Genomic DNA, 18282 nt, shown 5'->3' with positions numbered 1-18282 from the left:
GAATAAAAGAACTTATAAAAATGCCAATACAATATTCATAACAATAAAAATTATTAAAAATAAACATAAATAAAATCAAACATAGTTTTTAAATTGTAAAGATGTAATAAAACAAACAATTTATAACAATAGTAATAATACTTTTTTGGACCCCAAATATTATTGTAATGAAAATATACTTAAACAAAAAATTCATCCTTTAATAGAATAAATTAATAAAAATAATTGTAACTGTATAATAAACCACTCAATAAAAATAGATACCTACCTACTTATTAAAATAACAAATAAAAATACCTTATCATATTTTGCTTATTCACATTGTCTATTGTCGTATTGAAATGGTTCACAATTTTGTTCACCAAACGATTGAATCCAATTTCCAGATCGACGATCATTAGTCTCTGGAAAAACGTATTGATTTGGATGATCAGAAGTTGTAAATCCTGAGTGTGACGATGATTGTAAACTAGGATTTGGAGATGAAAATAAGCTTAGTAATTAGTAAGTCGTCATCTTCCTCAGCTTTATTAATGGAGTTTAAAATTTGTTGCCTTTCTTCATTACTTTTTTTCAACAACGACACTAACTCTTCATTTTGTTTTAATTTTTTAGTAGGCTTTGTTTCTTTTAATAATTTATTTTTTCCAGTATTCATATTATTTTCAAGTTCAGTTTCCTGAACTATAGAGTTTTCTGTTGCAGACATATTTTAAAAATCATTCGAATCACTGGGATTATTTTCATCGTCAACAGTTAAGCTATCTTCTTCTTCACTATTATTCATTTCATTCGTATAATTAAAATTAGTCAGACCCCTTTAAAATATAATAAAATAATAAAAAATAATAAGTCATGTGTTAATTATTATTTCCATTTATTAACAACACTTAATTCTTATACTGATCATTTATTATTCATTACATATTATACTTAATAAAAACATGACTCGCCCAAGGCCCAAACAGTACGACCGTTGAGACTAGACTAAATAATCATAATAACATTAATCATACAATCAGTTCCCCCCCCCCCTTATCAACCAATAACAATATAATATAATCAGGACACTTCCTAATGTTAACATTCGGCCACCCTTTTCTCTTCTGTCCTCAGTAGAGTATAACATAATAAAAGTTTTACAAATAAATAAAAAAATGAATAAACAATTAACATTAATAGTAATCAATAGTAACAAGATAGTAATAATTTACTTGTAGTATTCCTTATGCAAACTAATTAATACATACATTTTAACAGAAAAACAATATTGTATGTATTATTCATAAACCTGGAGCTACTTTGGTTTTCTTTTTTTTCGACAGGACCGTGAATTGCTTATTGATGTTGATTTTTCCTCTTGAGTCTCCACTTCAGATACTACATTAACCTGTTCCTCATCACTTCCTTCATGGTGTTCATCGCTGCTCACATATGATGTGTTGTCAAATGGTTTCATTTGATCAATGGCTATCACACCTTCGTAAAATGTTTGAGTACTTTGTATTTCGGGTAGATCTTGGATCCGGTAGCGATCATGAGGCAACACTTCGGTAATGACATAGGGTCCTTTATACTTAAGTGCCAACTTTTTTGTTTCTCCTGGCTGCCCTACTACTTGGCGCATCACCATTACCAACTCACCAACACTATACTTATCGAGCTTTTGTCCTCTCTGTATTATTATGAGCCTGGATCTTTTTTTGCTCTTCAATTATTGAAGTAAGTGCCGCAGTTCTTAATTTTAATAAATCATGTGAATTACCTTGAACTATATTTACATGATCCTGCATGCTATTACCATCGAACGTTCTCGGTGTATAACCAAACATTAAAGCGAAAGGAGTAGACTTAGTTGCTCTATTAAGAGCATTGTTTATACTCCATTGTATCTTTCCTATTTCCTTATCCCAATTTGTTTCTGCTGTGCACGTGGTTGTCAGCATAGATAGAATAGTTCAGTTCAAACGTTCACATTGCCCGTTTGCCCTCGGAGTAGCTGTCGCGTTTCTCACATGTATGATGTTATGAGCCAGTGGCGTATCCAGGATTTTTTTTAGGGGGGGGGGGCACACACTGTCTAAAATTTTACCATATATACTACCTATTACCAAAAACAAAAAAATAAAATAAACCAAATATTTAATGTTTTTAATGCAAATAATTTGTTTATATTTTCAGTCAATAGTCAATAGTAACAATTGTATAAAATTATTTTGACCAATCTACGAGTTGCAATTTTCTTGGTGCTTTTTCTGCAAAATCCTCAATAATTTCAGTTTCTGAAATGACCTCTTTTTTATTTATGTTTACTAAAGCTAATCCATTTAGTCTATTTTCAGTCATTGTTGATCTTAAGTATGTTTTCAGTCGTTTTAAGGTAGAAAAAGTACGTTCTGGCGTAGCTGTTGTAACAGGAAGAGTTGTGAATATTTGTAAAAGCAATTTAATATTAGGCACAATACTTGTACAATAAGGTAAAGTCTCAATAGCGGTTTGAGGTTTATTCACTGTGCTATTTCGTCCATCGTCTTTCCATTGATTTTGCCATATACTTAATTCAGCTTTTAATGTAACAATTGCATTTAAAGAAAGATCATTTTCGTATATTTTTGCAGCCTCTAAAATAGTTTTATTATCATATTTATTGAAATGTGATGGGATTAACCCTTCAAGTGGAATAATTTCTCTTAACCTTTGATCAAATCGAGTCCTTAATTCACATATAATTTGGTCAATAAATGGAATGAATATAGTTATTTTGTAATAATCTTCCGGATTTGTAACATTCACATTAGCTCTTTGATTTTGTTTGCCACAAACTCGAGGTATTTTAATGTCAACGTCTATTTTAGAAGCAATTTTAAGTACTTCACTAAATATATTTTTGAAATGACTATCAACATCTTTACGGATAGATTCTAAAGATTCTCGTACAGTTATAACATCATTTAGTGCTTTTGATAAGTCTTGTTGTTTACTTTGAAGAATTTGACTTAAATTTAATGTATAAGAAAAAATAAAAACTGCTACTTCTAATGAAACAAGAAAATCGCTTTTTCTGATAGCACTACCATACATCGCTGCTTTACTTGATGAATCTGATTTACTACCATTATTTTCATAGTCATCTAAAGCTTCTATGATGTACAAAAACAATTCTTTGAATGTAATTAATGCATCATGCCTCTCAACCCAACGAGTCTCACATAATGTCTTGAGTTTATTTTTTTTTATATTATTTTTTTCATCTGACTCAATTATAGATTTAAGTTTATTCACACGTATTGCAGAAGCAGAAAAAAAGTTGAAATTGTAGAAATAATTCCATTCATATTTTTTATTGCGGATACTTCGCATGCTTTGGATAAACACAAATTGAGAGAATGGTTAAAACAATGGGTGTAAAAAGCTAAAGGTTGCTCTTTCAGAATAAGAGCTTGAACACCATTTATTCGTCCAGACATGTTACTACCACCATCGTAACCTTGGCCTCGAATATTTTCAATATTTAAACCTATAGAAACTAGCTTTTGTTCGATTGTATTTGTAATTACTGTACCAGTAGTTGAAACCATTTCAATAAATCCTAGAAAATCTTCTCGAATAACCCAAGTTGTTACGTCGACATAACGAACGCAAATAGTCATTTGTTCTAGTGTGGAAACATCAGTTGTTTCGTCACAAAGTATAGAATAGTATTTGGCCAGTTTTACTCTTTCAACTATTTTTTTTATAACAAGATTACCTATTACATCAATAATTTCATTTTGAATCACAGAACTAATCATTGTACAATTCTTGGATGAAGTATCAAAATGTGATAAAAGATCTTTGTCACCACTCTCTACGCGAAACGCTAGAAGTGCTCGCAAGGTACCCTGTTCACCGGACAAACAACTGTTCCTTATATCTTCTGATGCCATTGAGCCACACTCTCGATGTCCTCTCAAAGATAAATTATTTTTAGCACAAAAAATAATAGTTTTGACAATGGGAATAAGTCGTTTACGGTTGTATTCAATTACTTGCTGTTTGTGTTTATTCAACAATACGTCCACAGATTTTTCAAATCCACTTTCCGTGTTAAGTATAAAGTTATTTGCCTTTTGAGCTGCGAGAAGATGATATTCTTTTTTCTCGTGATTTTGTAAATCAACAATTATATTCTTATACTTGACTAACGGTTCTTTAACTAATTTACCTAAACACTAAAAACATATATCTTATTAAATAACTATAAAAATTATTAATTGGATTTACCTATTTACTTTTTACCTGATTTCCTCCGGTAGTCGAAAAAACTACACACCATTTACAATAAGCACCTTGTTTAATTACGCTATAAGCAAGCCATGGAAATGATAGTAAATATTTATACTGAAATTTTCGTTTCCGTTTACCTTCAATACTTATAGGAAAATCGTAAGAAGGTGGAGGTATTTATGCATTTTTCAAGCAATCAGTTATTTCAGAGCTATTTAAAGATCTACTAACTACAAAAGAAGCAATATCGTGCAAAATATGAGTTGTAGTTGAGGCAGAACCATGCAATTCTTTATTCTAAAATATTAACATAAATATATATTTTTTATTTTATATACAATCAAAATATCAAATGTATATTGACATATTGTAATCATAATATACTAACATCTTCTTGGCTATTTTTTAAATTATCCGTAGTCACTGCGTCTATACTACCAATAATTGAGGACTAAATATGAATCAAATAAAATAGTAAGACTTAAGACTACTTAAGTTGAATTATATATTATAATAATATAAAATTATATTCTTACCGTGTCATTAAAATGTTCAACTTTTTTTTTCTTCGTATTGAAAATCGAATATAACATAGTTCTCTTTTCAGACATACTTATTGCTATTTAATTTATAGTTTTGAATACCAAAAAAAAATTACTGCTTACTGAATAATTTAATAATTTACACTAAGACTAACTCGTAAAATAATACACATTTTAGTATTTTACGTATATTACGTTAACGATACGGTTGTAGATTTTTTGAATATTGATAAGTGATAACATAGAGAACACTATTTACACAACGAAGATTGTGGTACGGAGACCATTAAACTGTCCATGTCACTAAAACAGCTGTGTTACTCGCGCCCTTTGGAACTAGAACCACGTTAGTGAAACGTGATAACAGTAATAGTGATTACTGAATGCTGGTATAAGAGTATTATTGTAGTATGCATTCATTGCGTTCATGTATACAAATAAATTTAAATCTTTAAAACAAAATCTAGTAAATACGGCCAACGAGGGGGGGGCCATGGCCCCCGTGGCCACCCCCCTGGATACGCCACTGTTATGAGCTCTACACATCTGTTCAAACTCCTTACCTGTGTATGCAGTTCCACGGTCACTAATTATTCTTGGCATAGGTCCGAATGTAAATATGATCTCCTCCATTAGCTTAGCGGTAGTATTACTCTTAACGTTCTTCGTTGGTTTTAGAATAGAAAATTTAATAAAACCATCTATTAACACAAATAAATATAAATTATTTAATTTACTTTACTTTTAATAAATGGTCCTAAGTGATCTACGTGCACTGTATGAAAAGGTATCCCAATTTTGTCAATTATGTGTAGCTCTCCTTGTTTTCGTCCACCTGGTACCTTACAATAGAAACAATCAAGACATGACCCAACAAATCCTTTGACATACCTCTTCATATATGGAAACCAATAATGACGCCGTAATCTCTCTAATGTGTTCTCACTTGCTGGATGTCCAACGTTATTATGACACAATCTTGTGATCTGACTTCTTGCTTTATCTGGCACCACCCACAGTAGCTTATCATCATTTCGGCGATATAATCTACCATCTACTACACAAAACTCATCTTGTATCTTTCTTTCAGCTTTAGTCAGTGTCTTTTTTCCATCCAGTCCTACTATTCTTATGATGTCATTCACTTTTTTATCTTGACGTTGAGCGATCGTCAACCAATCTTCATTGCTCATGGTGTTCAGCAAGACATATCATTTTTCTGTCTCATCTACCATTTCATCACATTCATTTGGGTTCCTAGATAGGGCGTCTACATGATTCATTTTGTCACCAGCACGGTGTTCTACTTCGAAATCAAAATCCATTGTTTGTAACCACCATCTTGCTATCCTGGGTATAATATTTTTCTTGCTGAAAGTCCACCTAACTGCAGCACAGTCTGTGACGACCTTAAACTTCTTTCCTACCAAGTAGGTGCGGAACTTTTGAAGTGCCCATACTACAGCCAATGTTTCTAGTTCGGTAGAATGGTAACGAGTTTCTTCAGCAGTTGTTTGACGACTAGCATAGACAACTGGATGCATCAAAGCATGTTGATCTTTTTGCAAAAGTATTGCTCCAAGACCCAGCTGCGATGCATCGCAGTGTACTTCCATCTCTGCAAGTGGATCATATAATTGTAATACCGGTTTATTAGTGAGTACCTGTTTTAGTTTTTCAAATGCCTTTTCTTGGTCCCGCGTCCATTCCCACGTAACATCTTTGTGCAGTAAGTGTGTAAGTGGCTTCGTTATCTGTGCATACTGTTGTACATAACGTCTAAAATATCCAGTCAACCCTAAGTACTGACGTACGTTATGAACATCACGAGGCCTAGGAAAGTTTGTCACAGCTAGTATTTTCCGTTTACTCGGTGCTATGGTTCCTTCCGAAATCTCGAACCCCAAATACTCGATTTTTGTACATAAAAAGTTACATTTCTTTAAGTTCAATGTTAGATTTGCTTCATTAAATACCTTGAGTATAATTTCTAAATTAGTAAGTCCCTCTTCGACTGTTCGGCTAGGAATTAGTACATCATCCATAAAAACCATTGCTATTGTGAAACGCAGGGGTCCAAGTACTCGGTTTATCATTCGTTGGTATACAGATGGTCCATTGGCTAGCCCAAACGGCATCCTTTTAAACTCGTACTGCCCGTCTGGTGTTATAAACGATGTTTTCTCAACGGCGTCCTTGCTCATGGGCAGCTGATAGTAACCTGAAAACATATCTAGATTGGTGTAAAGCTTCATACCTGATAGACGGTCCAACTGTTCATCTATGAGAGGTAATTGATAACGATCTTTCACTGTTATTTTGTTAAGAGCTCGATAGTCCACGCAGAATCGACTACCTCCGTCTTTCTTTTTAACAAGTAAAATTGGTGAAGCATATGGAGAACTTGAGTTGGAAATTATACCACATTTCTTTAGATCTTCAACCATCTCCCGTACCAACTTTCGCTCCGTGTCACTTAGTCGGTAAGGTCGGAAAGTAACCGGTTCATTCGTAGTAGTTATTATTTCGCATTCTGTGCCCTTGACCATACCCAATTCGTTCATGTTCGTCGCGAAGCAACCTCGATATCTCTGTATTAAATCTGTAAGTGCTTGTCTTTCTTCATCCGTTAGTTGGTCTCCATGATTAATTGACACTTAATCGTTTTCCACCGCCTCTACATGAGTGTTCTTTACTTCAGTGCAAACTATTGCTTTACTTATCTTCTCGTTCTCCTTAAATTGTACATCTGTTGTTGAAAAGTTTATAATTGGTATACGTGCATTACCTTGCTCATCTGTAGTTATGACACAATTTGGGATGCAACAATTTTCTCTAACTTGTGCTTTGACATATAAATTAAGTGACTTATTATCGGACCGTACTTCAATTACACCTACGTGGTTAGGTGAAATCACTTCAGATTTTCTTGCCCACAGACTCATTACACGAGGAGGTAGAGTAGGAATATCCATACCAAATATGTCATTACCTTCTTTATGATCTTCATAAATGTGCACAGTGTCTCCACGTTTAACTAGAAAAATATGCGGCTGCTCAATGAATGGCTGTCCAATTATTAAAGAAATATTTTGTGCGTCATCTGGAACTATGTGAATAGGTACTTGAGATGTAGCTTGATCAACTTGAAGCTGTACAGTGACAATTCCTAATGGCAGTAGTTTTCCATCACCATAGCCTCTCACTTCTATGTCATTCCGCAACGACTCAATCTCCAGCCCTTAATCCTCCGCATCACTTTTTCGCATTAGACACAATTGACTTCCTGTATCTATATATGATTTGACTGGTATTTCATTAACGAGTGCATCGAAAAAATATTTTTCATTTACTTTATTCGGTGTCAAACTTATTAGTGATACTAATGATGAGTCTTTATTAACTGTATTTGTAATGCAAGTGCTTACTTCATGTCCAAACTTACCACATTTTGTACATTTTGGTTTCTTAGGCTTTAAAATGTGCATTGTTTCCGACTAATAATTATTAATAATGGGCAATTTCTATAACTATTAATGAAATTGTTTTTAAATAAAATGTATTTAATATATTTTTACTCACGTTCGTTCGTAAAAACATACGTCCAGAAATGATAATGCATCTGCTAAAGCCCATTTTGTTTGTTTATTTTTTGTCGATGATCCCGTCCCTAGTTTCCTACTCCTTTTATTTTTATTATACGTATCTTTCATGTTTTTCCATCTTTTTTTTGCAATCATCAACTGAAATAATAATAATCAATACCCATTTATTTAAATATTACAGTTAATAAAACTATACAGACAATAGAAGTAAATTATTACTAGGTTATACTACTAAATACTAAAATAAAATAAATATCCACCTTATGACAGGCAGACCACATAGGTCTGGTTCTAGATGTGTTTCTATTTAAAAAACAATTAAGATTATGATGGAAAAATTAAAACCAAACTGTCTAAAACAATAATATAAATAGTATAAAATAGTATCTACTATATTTAGTCGAATAACGTACATATTTTATTGATTTTATGTGAAAATATAATATATTAAAACAAAAATGAAATATTTCGTTCACTTTAATTAAATTATTTGTACAAAATAATTTATATTATATTATTTATTTAAATATAAGTACAACAGTTATTTCCAAACAATTTTTAATTTTATTTGTGGCGGAAATACCACATTTTACTACGGTAAATTTAAAAATAAATATATTTATAAACATGATACGTGTTTTTTTAGATATATGGCAACGGGAGAATCGCTCAGATCATTGTCTTTTTCATTCAGGATATCTCAAAGTTATATTACACGTATAATACAATTAGTCTTAAAGAGTTTAAGTACACGCCTAACGCTTGTCTTATTAAAGCCTCTATTAAAAGAAAATTTAGTGCGTATTGCTCATGACTTTTGGAACAAATTGAATTTCCCAAATTGTGTTGGTGCCATAGACGGGAAACACATTCGCATATTTTCTCCAAAGAAAAGTGGAACCTTATTTTTTAACTATAAGGATTTTTTTTTCCATTGTTCTTCTTGCGATTGTGGATGCTAATTGTAAGTTTATATTTGTAGACATTGGGTCCTATGGCAAAGAAGGGTACAGTGGAATTTTCAATAAATCTATTATCTCCCAAATGATATCAACCGGTGAATATTTTCCTACCCCGGAAAAACTGCCGAATTCGAATGTATCTTTACCGTTGGTACATATTGGCGATGAAGCATTTCACCTAGACCAACATATGATGCGTCCTTATTCTAAGATTGAGGCTAGGAAAGATTATCAAAAGACCATGTTTAACTATAGACTTTCCCGGGCAAGAAGAACTACGGAGAACAGTTTCGGACTTCTAAGCCAAATTTTCAGAGTATTCTATACACCAATACCTTTAAAAACGGAAACAGTTGATAATTTAGTGTTGACTGCATGTTGCCTTCATAATTTACTTCGCGATCGTTACTTGGAGAAAACAAATTACAATTATTATAACTTCAATAATAACAAACCTCAGCCATCTGAAAATATGATTTCACTGGCAAGAACAAGAGGATATGCTAACTTTGAGAGTTTTTTCGTGAGAGACGAATTAAAAAAGTTTTTCAACAGTCCACAGGGAGCAGTTCCTTGGCAAAATCATCAATTGAATAGATTAGAATAAAGAATATCTATTTCAGTTCCACAGTAGCATATTATTTTAGTTATACTTAGCCACGCATCAGTTGGTATATAAATAATAAGGAAATAATATCTATTTAAAATAAATGTAATTTTTTTCATAATGTAATAATACGATAAATAACTATTATTTAGTTTATGTTGTATGTAAGTAATAATAACTATAAATAAATACTTGTGCTTACTTTATTTTTCTTGAAAGTTGTAAATTGTTCATTAAACTGTATTAAAAATGTAATTTAATAAAATACAGATGCCAATGTTGAGTTCAGACACAAAAAAAATATCTAGCTAAAATATATTAAATGATATATAGAATGGGTATACTACTTACCACTTTTCTTATTTAAGTTATTTGATATAAGCTTCCATACATTGTCTCTTATTTGTAGATCCTTGTAGTTGGAATTTTTTAGGTCATACAAACATGGATGTTCCCTTACACATTCAGCCAATTGTATGTCTTCTTCTACTGTGAATGATACTTTTGAAGACATTTTGTATAAAACAATGTTCAAAAAATATCGAGAATTGAAATTTATTAAAATGTATTAGTAATTAGCCGCGCGGCTCGTGCGATTTGACTGCTCTCGAAGCGGTCATAGGAATCGGTTATATTTAAAAACAAATAAAGTAGTACCTTCGTGGCTAAAATTAAATCGCGCCGCGTCGCCCACGCGTCACTAGACGCGTGCATAGGAATCACACCTTTATTGTTGACGGTATAGTCTTCTATTGTTAGCGGAATGGCCTGTCCAACCGGTCTATTCTTAACACGTGCAGGTCAGTCTTAGGAATTTTATCGATACTTTGTTTATTGATCCCCAAAATAGTCAGAAATCTATAGTGATATACACAATTATCATACTCATATAATATTTTACCAACCCGTGGTTTAAATGCCAAGACACTTGATCCGTTACCCATCGATGTACGTTCAGTCTGTTCAAGACGACCATATCGTACATTCTATCTCTGCGTTTCATCGCCTTTATTAAAATGTTTATTTTTTCGTTTTTACTTTAAACATTTTAAATATGTTTAAATGCGAAAAGTGCCCATTGGTTTTTAACACAAAGCGTAATTGATCGGTTCATAAAAAAACTCATCTCTGTATACACTTCCCATGCACCATCTGTCCATCAACATTTAAATACAAGTCAGTTCTTTTTAAGCATCATAAAAATGTTCATGGTATGTATTTATATAATATTATTTTTCATCATTCAATAACAATATTTTTTCAAGGAGTCGTTATCGTTCCCGCAAATCGTCGATCCGCCGCACGTGAAGATATACAGATAGCACCGAAAATAACTGTTACAGATATACCAGCTGGTGGTTCCAACATGTTATCTGATGACGATATTTGTATGCTCGCAATGAATGCATATGAAATGCTAGACGCTAATACAGGTTAGTTTTATTTGATTTTTAAATACGTTAAATATATTTTATCACTCGTGAGTTAATTATATATATTCGACAACACATTCTTAGTTATTAATTAGGTTTTTTTTTTAAAAAAGATTCTTACACTACGAACGATAACGGAAAACATACTTCTTCCGCAAACACTACGTCTTCTATCAAGTCTAAAAAGGCACGCTTACTTCTTGTACAGTGCCCAGGCTTAACCGAAATTTCGTCTTCTGCAAATAGAAAAGTAGTTTGGTGTTACGTGAAAAATATCGAAAATATTCAAAACTATAGGTATTGAATTTTTTAATTCGTTTAAATCTGAATTAGTCGAGTTACTAAAATCACAAGCGTCTAAACATCCGATCAAGTTTAATTTAAAGCTGGAAGCTACGTACAATATTCCGAATGTTGATAATTCATCAGAAAACCGTTCATTTAAGACCTCAGCTAGACCAATTTTTCCCGGAACCGGTGTACGGGAAATTGTTGAAGAAGGGATTATAAAATTAATGGCTGAGCAAGACGAATATTCTAGCAAGGGAAGTGGTTATACGCTATAGTGTATTGACGGATTATTATTAGGCATATATAAATATACACCTATGAGCGCATCGTCTTATATTCCGTTGCCGGACTTCATCGAAAAGAAAAAAGTAATCAATTCACAAAACTCATACCAACAGTGCTTCAAGTGGGCTATATTAGCAAAACATGTTACGGTTTCAAATAAACAACGTATAGAAAATTATACAACACACGAAGAAAAATGTAATTTTACCGGTCTCACGTTCCCAACAAAACTCCATCAGGTTAACATTTTTGAAAAAATTATCCTAACGTAACTGTCAATGTTTGCGAATTCGAAAAACATTTCCAACCACATCTAAAATGTCCGAAATAAGAAGTGTTTCCACTGAAGGTGGTAGATGAAGAAAAAACAGATCATTTCGACTGGTTACTAATAACCGACGATGAAAACTCTCATTTTACCTACATCTCTAATTTTTCCCGGCTTGTTCGATCACAGAAAACCCGACATAAGGGACGTGTTATATTTTGTAAATAATGCTTCACATCGTTCGAACCTCAACATATTAATAAATATCAAATAAATGAACGCATACGATTTGAAGAACACAAGTTAATATGCAGAACACATAAATCAATTTTACCTCGAATGCCTGCTTCCGGATCAATGTTAGAATTTGATGCATGGAAAAAAACTCAACGTCACCTAATAGTTATATATGCAGATTTTGAAGCACTACTAAAAAAATCAGATGAAAAATGTGGAAATAATACAAAAGTTATTCAAAAACACTAGGCTATGAGTTATGGTTTTATGGTTAAAGCAAATAGCGATGTTCCTACGGAATTGCTTGATCAGTTTAATATTCCAAATTCACCTATAACTTTTCGTGGCGATGAAGATAATAAGAATGTTGGTAAACATTTTGTAAAAAGTATCGTTGAAATAGCTGAAAACATTGAAAAATTACTACAAACCAACATACCCATAATCTTTACTGCAAAACAACAACAAACACATAATTTATGTAAGACATGTAATTTATGTAAAAACGGTATCTCTGCGGGAAACCAAAAAGTTGCTGACCACTGTCACTTATCGGGTAAATTTTGACAATTATTGTGTAATACCTGCAACCTCAAGCTTCAAACCCCAAAATTTTGTACCATGTTGTTTTCACAATTTATCAAGTTATGATACACATTTTATCGTAACTGAACTCGGTCTCGATGTGAAAAAAATTTCTGTAATACCAAACAGTGAAGAAAAATTCATCTCATTTTCAAAACACGTTATCAACAACTTTTCAATACAATTCATCGACACATTAAGATTTATGGCCTCAAGTTTATCAACACTCTCAGAAAATGTATTAACACCGGGGTTCGAAAAGTTTAGAGAAATCGCTTAACACTTTAATTCTGAAGACTTGACACTCGTTACTCGTAAAGGTGTTTACCCTTATGAGTATACGGATGGTTAGATCAAGCTGGAGCAAACCCAGTTACCGGAGAAAGCAGATTTCTACAGTACACTAACAGAATCACATGTATAAGAAGAAGATTATGAACATGCAAAAACTGTATGGGACCACTTGAATGCAAGACTTTGGGTGAATATATATCTAACCTATATCTAAAAATTGACGTTTTATATTGTTGGCGAATGTGTTTAAGAATTTCAGAGACCCATGTTTAATTACATACTGCTTGGATCCGTCTTTTTACTATACAGCACCAGGATTCTCCTTTGATTGTATGTTAAAATATACCAGAGTCAAATTAGAGTTACTCACTGAGTTTGATATGATGTCAATGATTGAAAAGGGTAATTATAATAATTATATATACATTTACATATATAATATATATAAATTTATTATAGGAATTCGAGGTGGTTTGACCCAAGCAAGTATGAGGTATGCTAAAGCCAATAATGAAAAGACTCCAGATTATGATCCAACAAAGTCCAAATCATGGTTAATTTATCAAGATTGTAAGTATATATAAATACAGGGTGATTTTTTTATCGTGAACCAGTTAATATCTCGGGAAATATTAGGAATTTTAAAATAATTTTTTTTTTAACTTTCTAGGTTTTACTATTTTACACTGTGTTAAAATTTTGATAATTTTAACTTCCTCCCTTATTTGATAAAACACTATCAACTTTCTATTTTAAAATTGCAATACCTATTTTCGATAACAAAAATCTATAAACATACTGAAAAAGTTGGCAAGTGGGTACCGTTCTGCTGTACATTAGGGGGTGGGGTTGACCTCGGACTAGGGTAGGTTAAATTTGAATGCAATGATATGTATCATTGTATACGAAAAACGATTCTGAACGAAGATGATTTGTCAGTCTAGAACATATTATATTTAAATATTGTCATATATTTTATTTTTCAATTAGGACGCATTTGCAAAAGGCATGGTTAATCAATTTTTCTAAAAACATTGCATGTAGTTATCATAATTCATAATACCTTATATTATCATAGATATACTTGGTATACCAAAGCATGGTTGTAGATATCCCATATAATATATTATCTACAATCGTGGTATACACAAAAAACACGGACTAAGATACTATCACGAAGACTAGAGTCTTCATCATAGAGTAACTATATAGAGTACTCTATGGTCTTCATGGATACTATCTATTCTTAGTCCGTGACAAAAAGAAATACCATAATATCTAGTTTGTATAGTCATAGACACGGTCTTAGAAGATAGAATTATCTTCTAAGACCGTGGTCATAGATTTGTCATAATAATTATTTATTATCTATGTGTATAGTTTACGGAATTAGATATAATCATATATAATATTGTACACAGCAGTAAGCTTGCTGCTGATATAGATAATAAACTTTATCTATATCTGTGATATTTTATGTTTTGTTTACATTCCGTATGTTGACGTTGTTGGTTGATTACGGTTTTTAAAATTTTATTTCTATTATGAATTAACCATGTATTAATTGTAATCGTTTTAAATTAATATGATTCTACGTCGTGTTGATTCCTTGTGTAACAATTACATATTAACATCAAGACGAGCCATTTCTTAAAGATTTCATTATGTAAGTTTAATAGATACCTATCTCATTAAATTACTTAATATTTACTTATAATTATGTATTTTGTTTATTGTTTAGATATAACTAATGGCTGAATTTTATCATCAAATATGCATATTATAGTGTAACCAAGCTCAGCTGATGTTATACTCAGTGTACTATAATACAAATTGTTATTAGTTTCTCAACCGGTAGACTTAAGTACAGAGGTATTCCAAATAAATTTGACCAGATTACTATGGACTATTTACAATATTAATAATTCAAATTAAACCATTAAATAAAGGATTTTTTTTTTATATTTTATAAAAATAACAGTGGATTAATATATTTCTTAAATTCTAAGTTCAATAGATACAGAATTGTGTAAGAATTTTGTATCACACAGCACATTGAGTAATGACAAATTGTTTATAAGATTCATAGTTCACAGTACATCAACGATATCAACTGATAAAAATGTTTGCACTGTTAAACCCAATGAAGGCCATTGAAAGATTCATATACTTTCAACCCTTAAATTGATTAAATATTTTGAATCTGTAAAAAATAACAAATTTAATGTAATAAATTAGTATAAACATATATAATAAGTGGCTCTTTAAGTATTTACTTTTTACCTTTAATGTATTATATGTATTATAATATATTCAATAAATTGTTAGTATTCGAGTTGTGTCATTGAGGGGGCCGAAGTATAATATTAATAACATACGAGCTCGGACACCTAACTTTTATTTTACGCCGCTAACACCTAGGTCTAAAAAATATATTATAGACTATAGAGCAGTGTTTCTTAACCTTTTTGTTATCACGGAACACCAGACAATAATATTTTTTTCATGCGGAACCCCTCAGAAAATATCTTTAAAAAAAGAAGGGTACACAAAACATGGCGATAAGCGGCAACATTAGCAATGCACTAAACTTTAGTGATTAAAATACTAAATACACTGTATACAAATAAAATAAAATAATTTATTTAGAATTTAGATTATATTGAGAAGTAACATTATATAATATATTTAGATTAGATTAAATTTATATTAGATTGTAATAACAGGAAAAATAATAATACAATAATTGCATGAATCTTAATGGGATGGTTGCGCTTGAATATGACTGCATATGTTATCAATATCTGGAGTAAGGTTTGTTAATGAAAGTCTTAGTGTCGGCGTCACATTCAATCTATTTCGATATTTAGTCTTGGTTGCAGTGACTGCTGAGAATCCACTTTCACATAAGTATGTTGAAGGAAAAAGAAGCAGGACTCCCAACGCCTTTTCACTTAATACCTCATATTCGCTGTGAACTTCTATCCAAAATTTATCTAGTGATGAATTGTTTTTTAGGTTTTTTAACGTGACGTCTGAGGAAAGATCTGCCAACATATCCTCTTCATTCGTAGATAGAGTATTTGTTGAGCTATTGGCACTGAATGGATCCAAAATCCATAAGAAACCATCTCTTGGGTCTTGATTTGAAGGGAAATACTCTTCAAATTTAAGCGATAACATATTCAAATGATTAACAATAATCAGTTTAAGTTGAGTAATATTGTAATCTTCATTATTCTCATTCACCCCCTTCATGAACTCCATTAAGGTGCTGAACATTTCAAAACAGTTGTTTTCAATTCTTGTGATCCACAGCTTAAATTTTTTCTTTTGCCCTTCTATTTTACTGTAACTGTGAAACATGGTTTTTTGTGTTCCTTGAAGAGACAGGTTTAGCTCATTCAAAAATTGAAATATGTCTGCAAGATAACATAATTTCATATTCCAATCTATGTCTTTGAAGTACTGAACCAGGTCCCAATTTTTGCTTGATAAAAATATTATTATTTCTTCTCTAAGTTTACACAGTCTTTTTAATATCCGACCTCTCGAAAGCCAGCGAACTTCCGCATGCAATAATAGCGTTCTGTGTGTGGATCCCATTTCATCACACAACATTGCAAACAGTCGTGAATTAAGAGAGCTGGACTTAATAAAATTTACGGTTTTGACAGCTGTTGTTAGTACTTGATTAAACTCGGCACTCATTCTTTTACTTGCTAGCATTTCTCGGTGTATCATACAATGTGTGCTTTGTATATTTGGAGCTACTTGTTTCATTTTTGCGACTAGTCCTGCATGCCTACCAGTCATATTAGCCGCGCCATCAGTACAAATTGAGATACAGTCTGACATCTTTAAATCTGTACTTAAGAAACAATCGTACAATGCAGAAAAAATTTCAGCCCCAGTTGTATGTTTCTTCAGTTCCAAGCAGTTCAAGAATTCTTCTTTGATTTCTTTTTCGTCCCAGTGCACATACCGAATATAAATAAGTAGCAGTGCTTTATCAGTAATGTCAGTCGACTCATCTAATTGAAGAGCATAGATCTTTGACATTTTTATTTTTCTTATAAGTTGCTGATGAACATCATCGCTCATCATAGTTATGCGATTTGAAACTGTATCATTAGAAAGAGGTATTGTTTTTATTTTTTTAGCAGCTTTATCTCCAAAAAGTGTAAGGTTGGCATCGACCATACAAGGCATAATTAAGTCTTCTCCTATGGTAAAATTTTTTTTTGATTTTGCAATGCGAAGTGATATCAAAAATGACGCTTTAAGGGCTAACTCATTTTCAGTTCCCGTATTTCGAATTAGTGTCTTCTGAGCTTTCAATTCACTTTCTTTTCTTTTAAAAAAATCGATTGACTTACTCTTATACTGCTGGTGTTTTGTTTCCAAATGTCTTAAAAGTTTTGCTGGAGCCATAGAACTATTAGTTAAAATTTCCGAGCAAATAACGCATTGAGGGCAATCATCTTTGTATGTAAATCCGAACGCTAGGTATGAGGGATCGTACTTACGATTTTTCGGTTTCTTCCGTTTTGGTTCCAACGAAGATGTGACATCACTCGTTGATGGTGTTGGTTTCTCAGCAGTAGTAATTACACTAGTATTTGGATTTTTCAAAAAGAAATCCAACTTCTTTTGTTTACTCATATTTTAATAAATTGTCACACACAACTGACGAACAACGGTTAACGGACGACTACGAATGGACGAATACGTACTGAAGTACAATATTAGTAATATTATACTTCGTATAATAATATTTTATAATAATATCGTATATAATCGTATATTATGTAATAATATACGGTAACAAGCGGTTATAAATAATTATTCGATACTGTCGTTGCTCTTATCGTCATCATTAAAACTCATTAAAAATAATGAACTGT

At 31.8% G+C, this 18282-nt stretch overlaps 1 protein-coding gene and 1 pseudogene across 1 annotated transcript; both read right to left on the bottom strand.

Moving 5' to 3' along the window:
• Nucleotides 1-312: 312 nt before the first annotated feature.
• LOC114120723 (uncharacterized) lies at nt 313-10496 on the bottom strand (annotated as a pseudogene).
• A 5636-nt stretch (nt 10497-16132) lies between these two features.
• LOC126553415 (SCAN domain-containing protein 3-like) lies at nt 16133-18040 on the bottom strand. The gene has a single exon (XM_050208581.1). The coding sequence runs from the start codon at nt 18038-18040 to the stop codon at nt 16133-16135; it is 1908 nt and encodes a 635-aa protein (XP_050064538.1).
• Nucleotides 18041-18282: the final 242 nt, after the last annotated feature.

Source organism: Aphis gossypii, unplaced genomic scaffold, assembly GCF_020184175.1.
Source record: "Aphis gossypii isolate Hap1 unplaced genomic scaffold, ASM2018417v2 Contig00241, whole genome shotgun sequence".
NCBI lineage: Eukaryota > Metazoa > Arthropoda > Insecta > Hemiptera > Aphididae > Aphis > Aphis gossypii.
The sequence above is the reverse complement of the archived record's forward strand: the minus strand, read 5'-3'. Positions and strand labels throughout refer to the sequence as shown.

What these genes read in the sequence shown, in the direction of transcription:
- LOC126553415 (XM_050208581.1), bottom strand. Translation starts at nt 18,040, where the DNA reads ATGAGTAAACAAAAGAAGTTGGATTTCTTTTTGAAAAATCCAAATACT.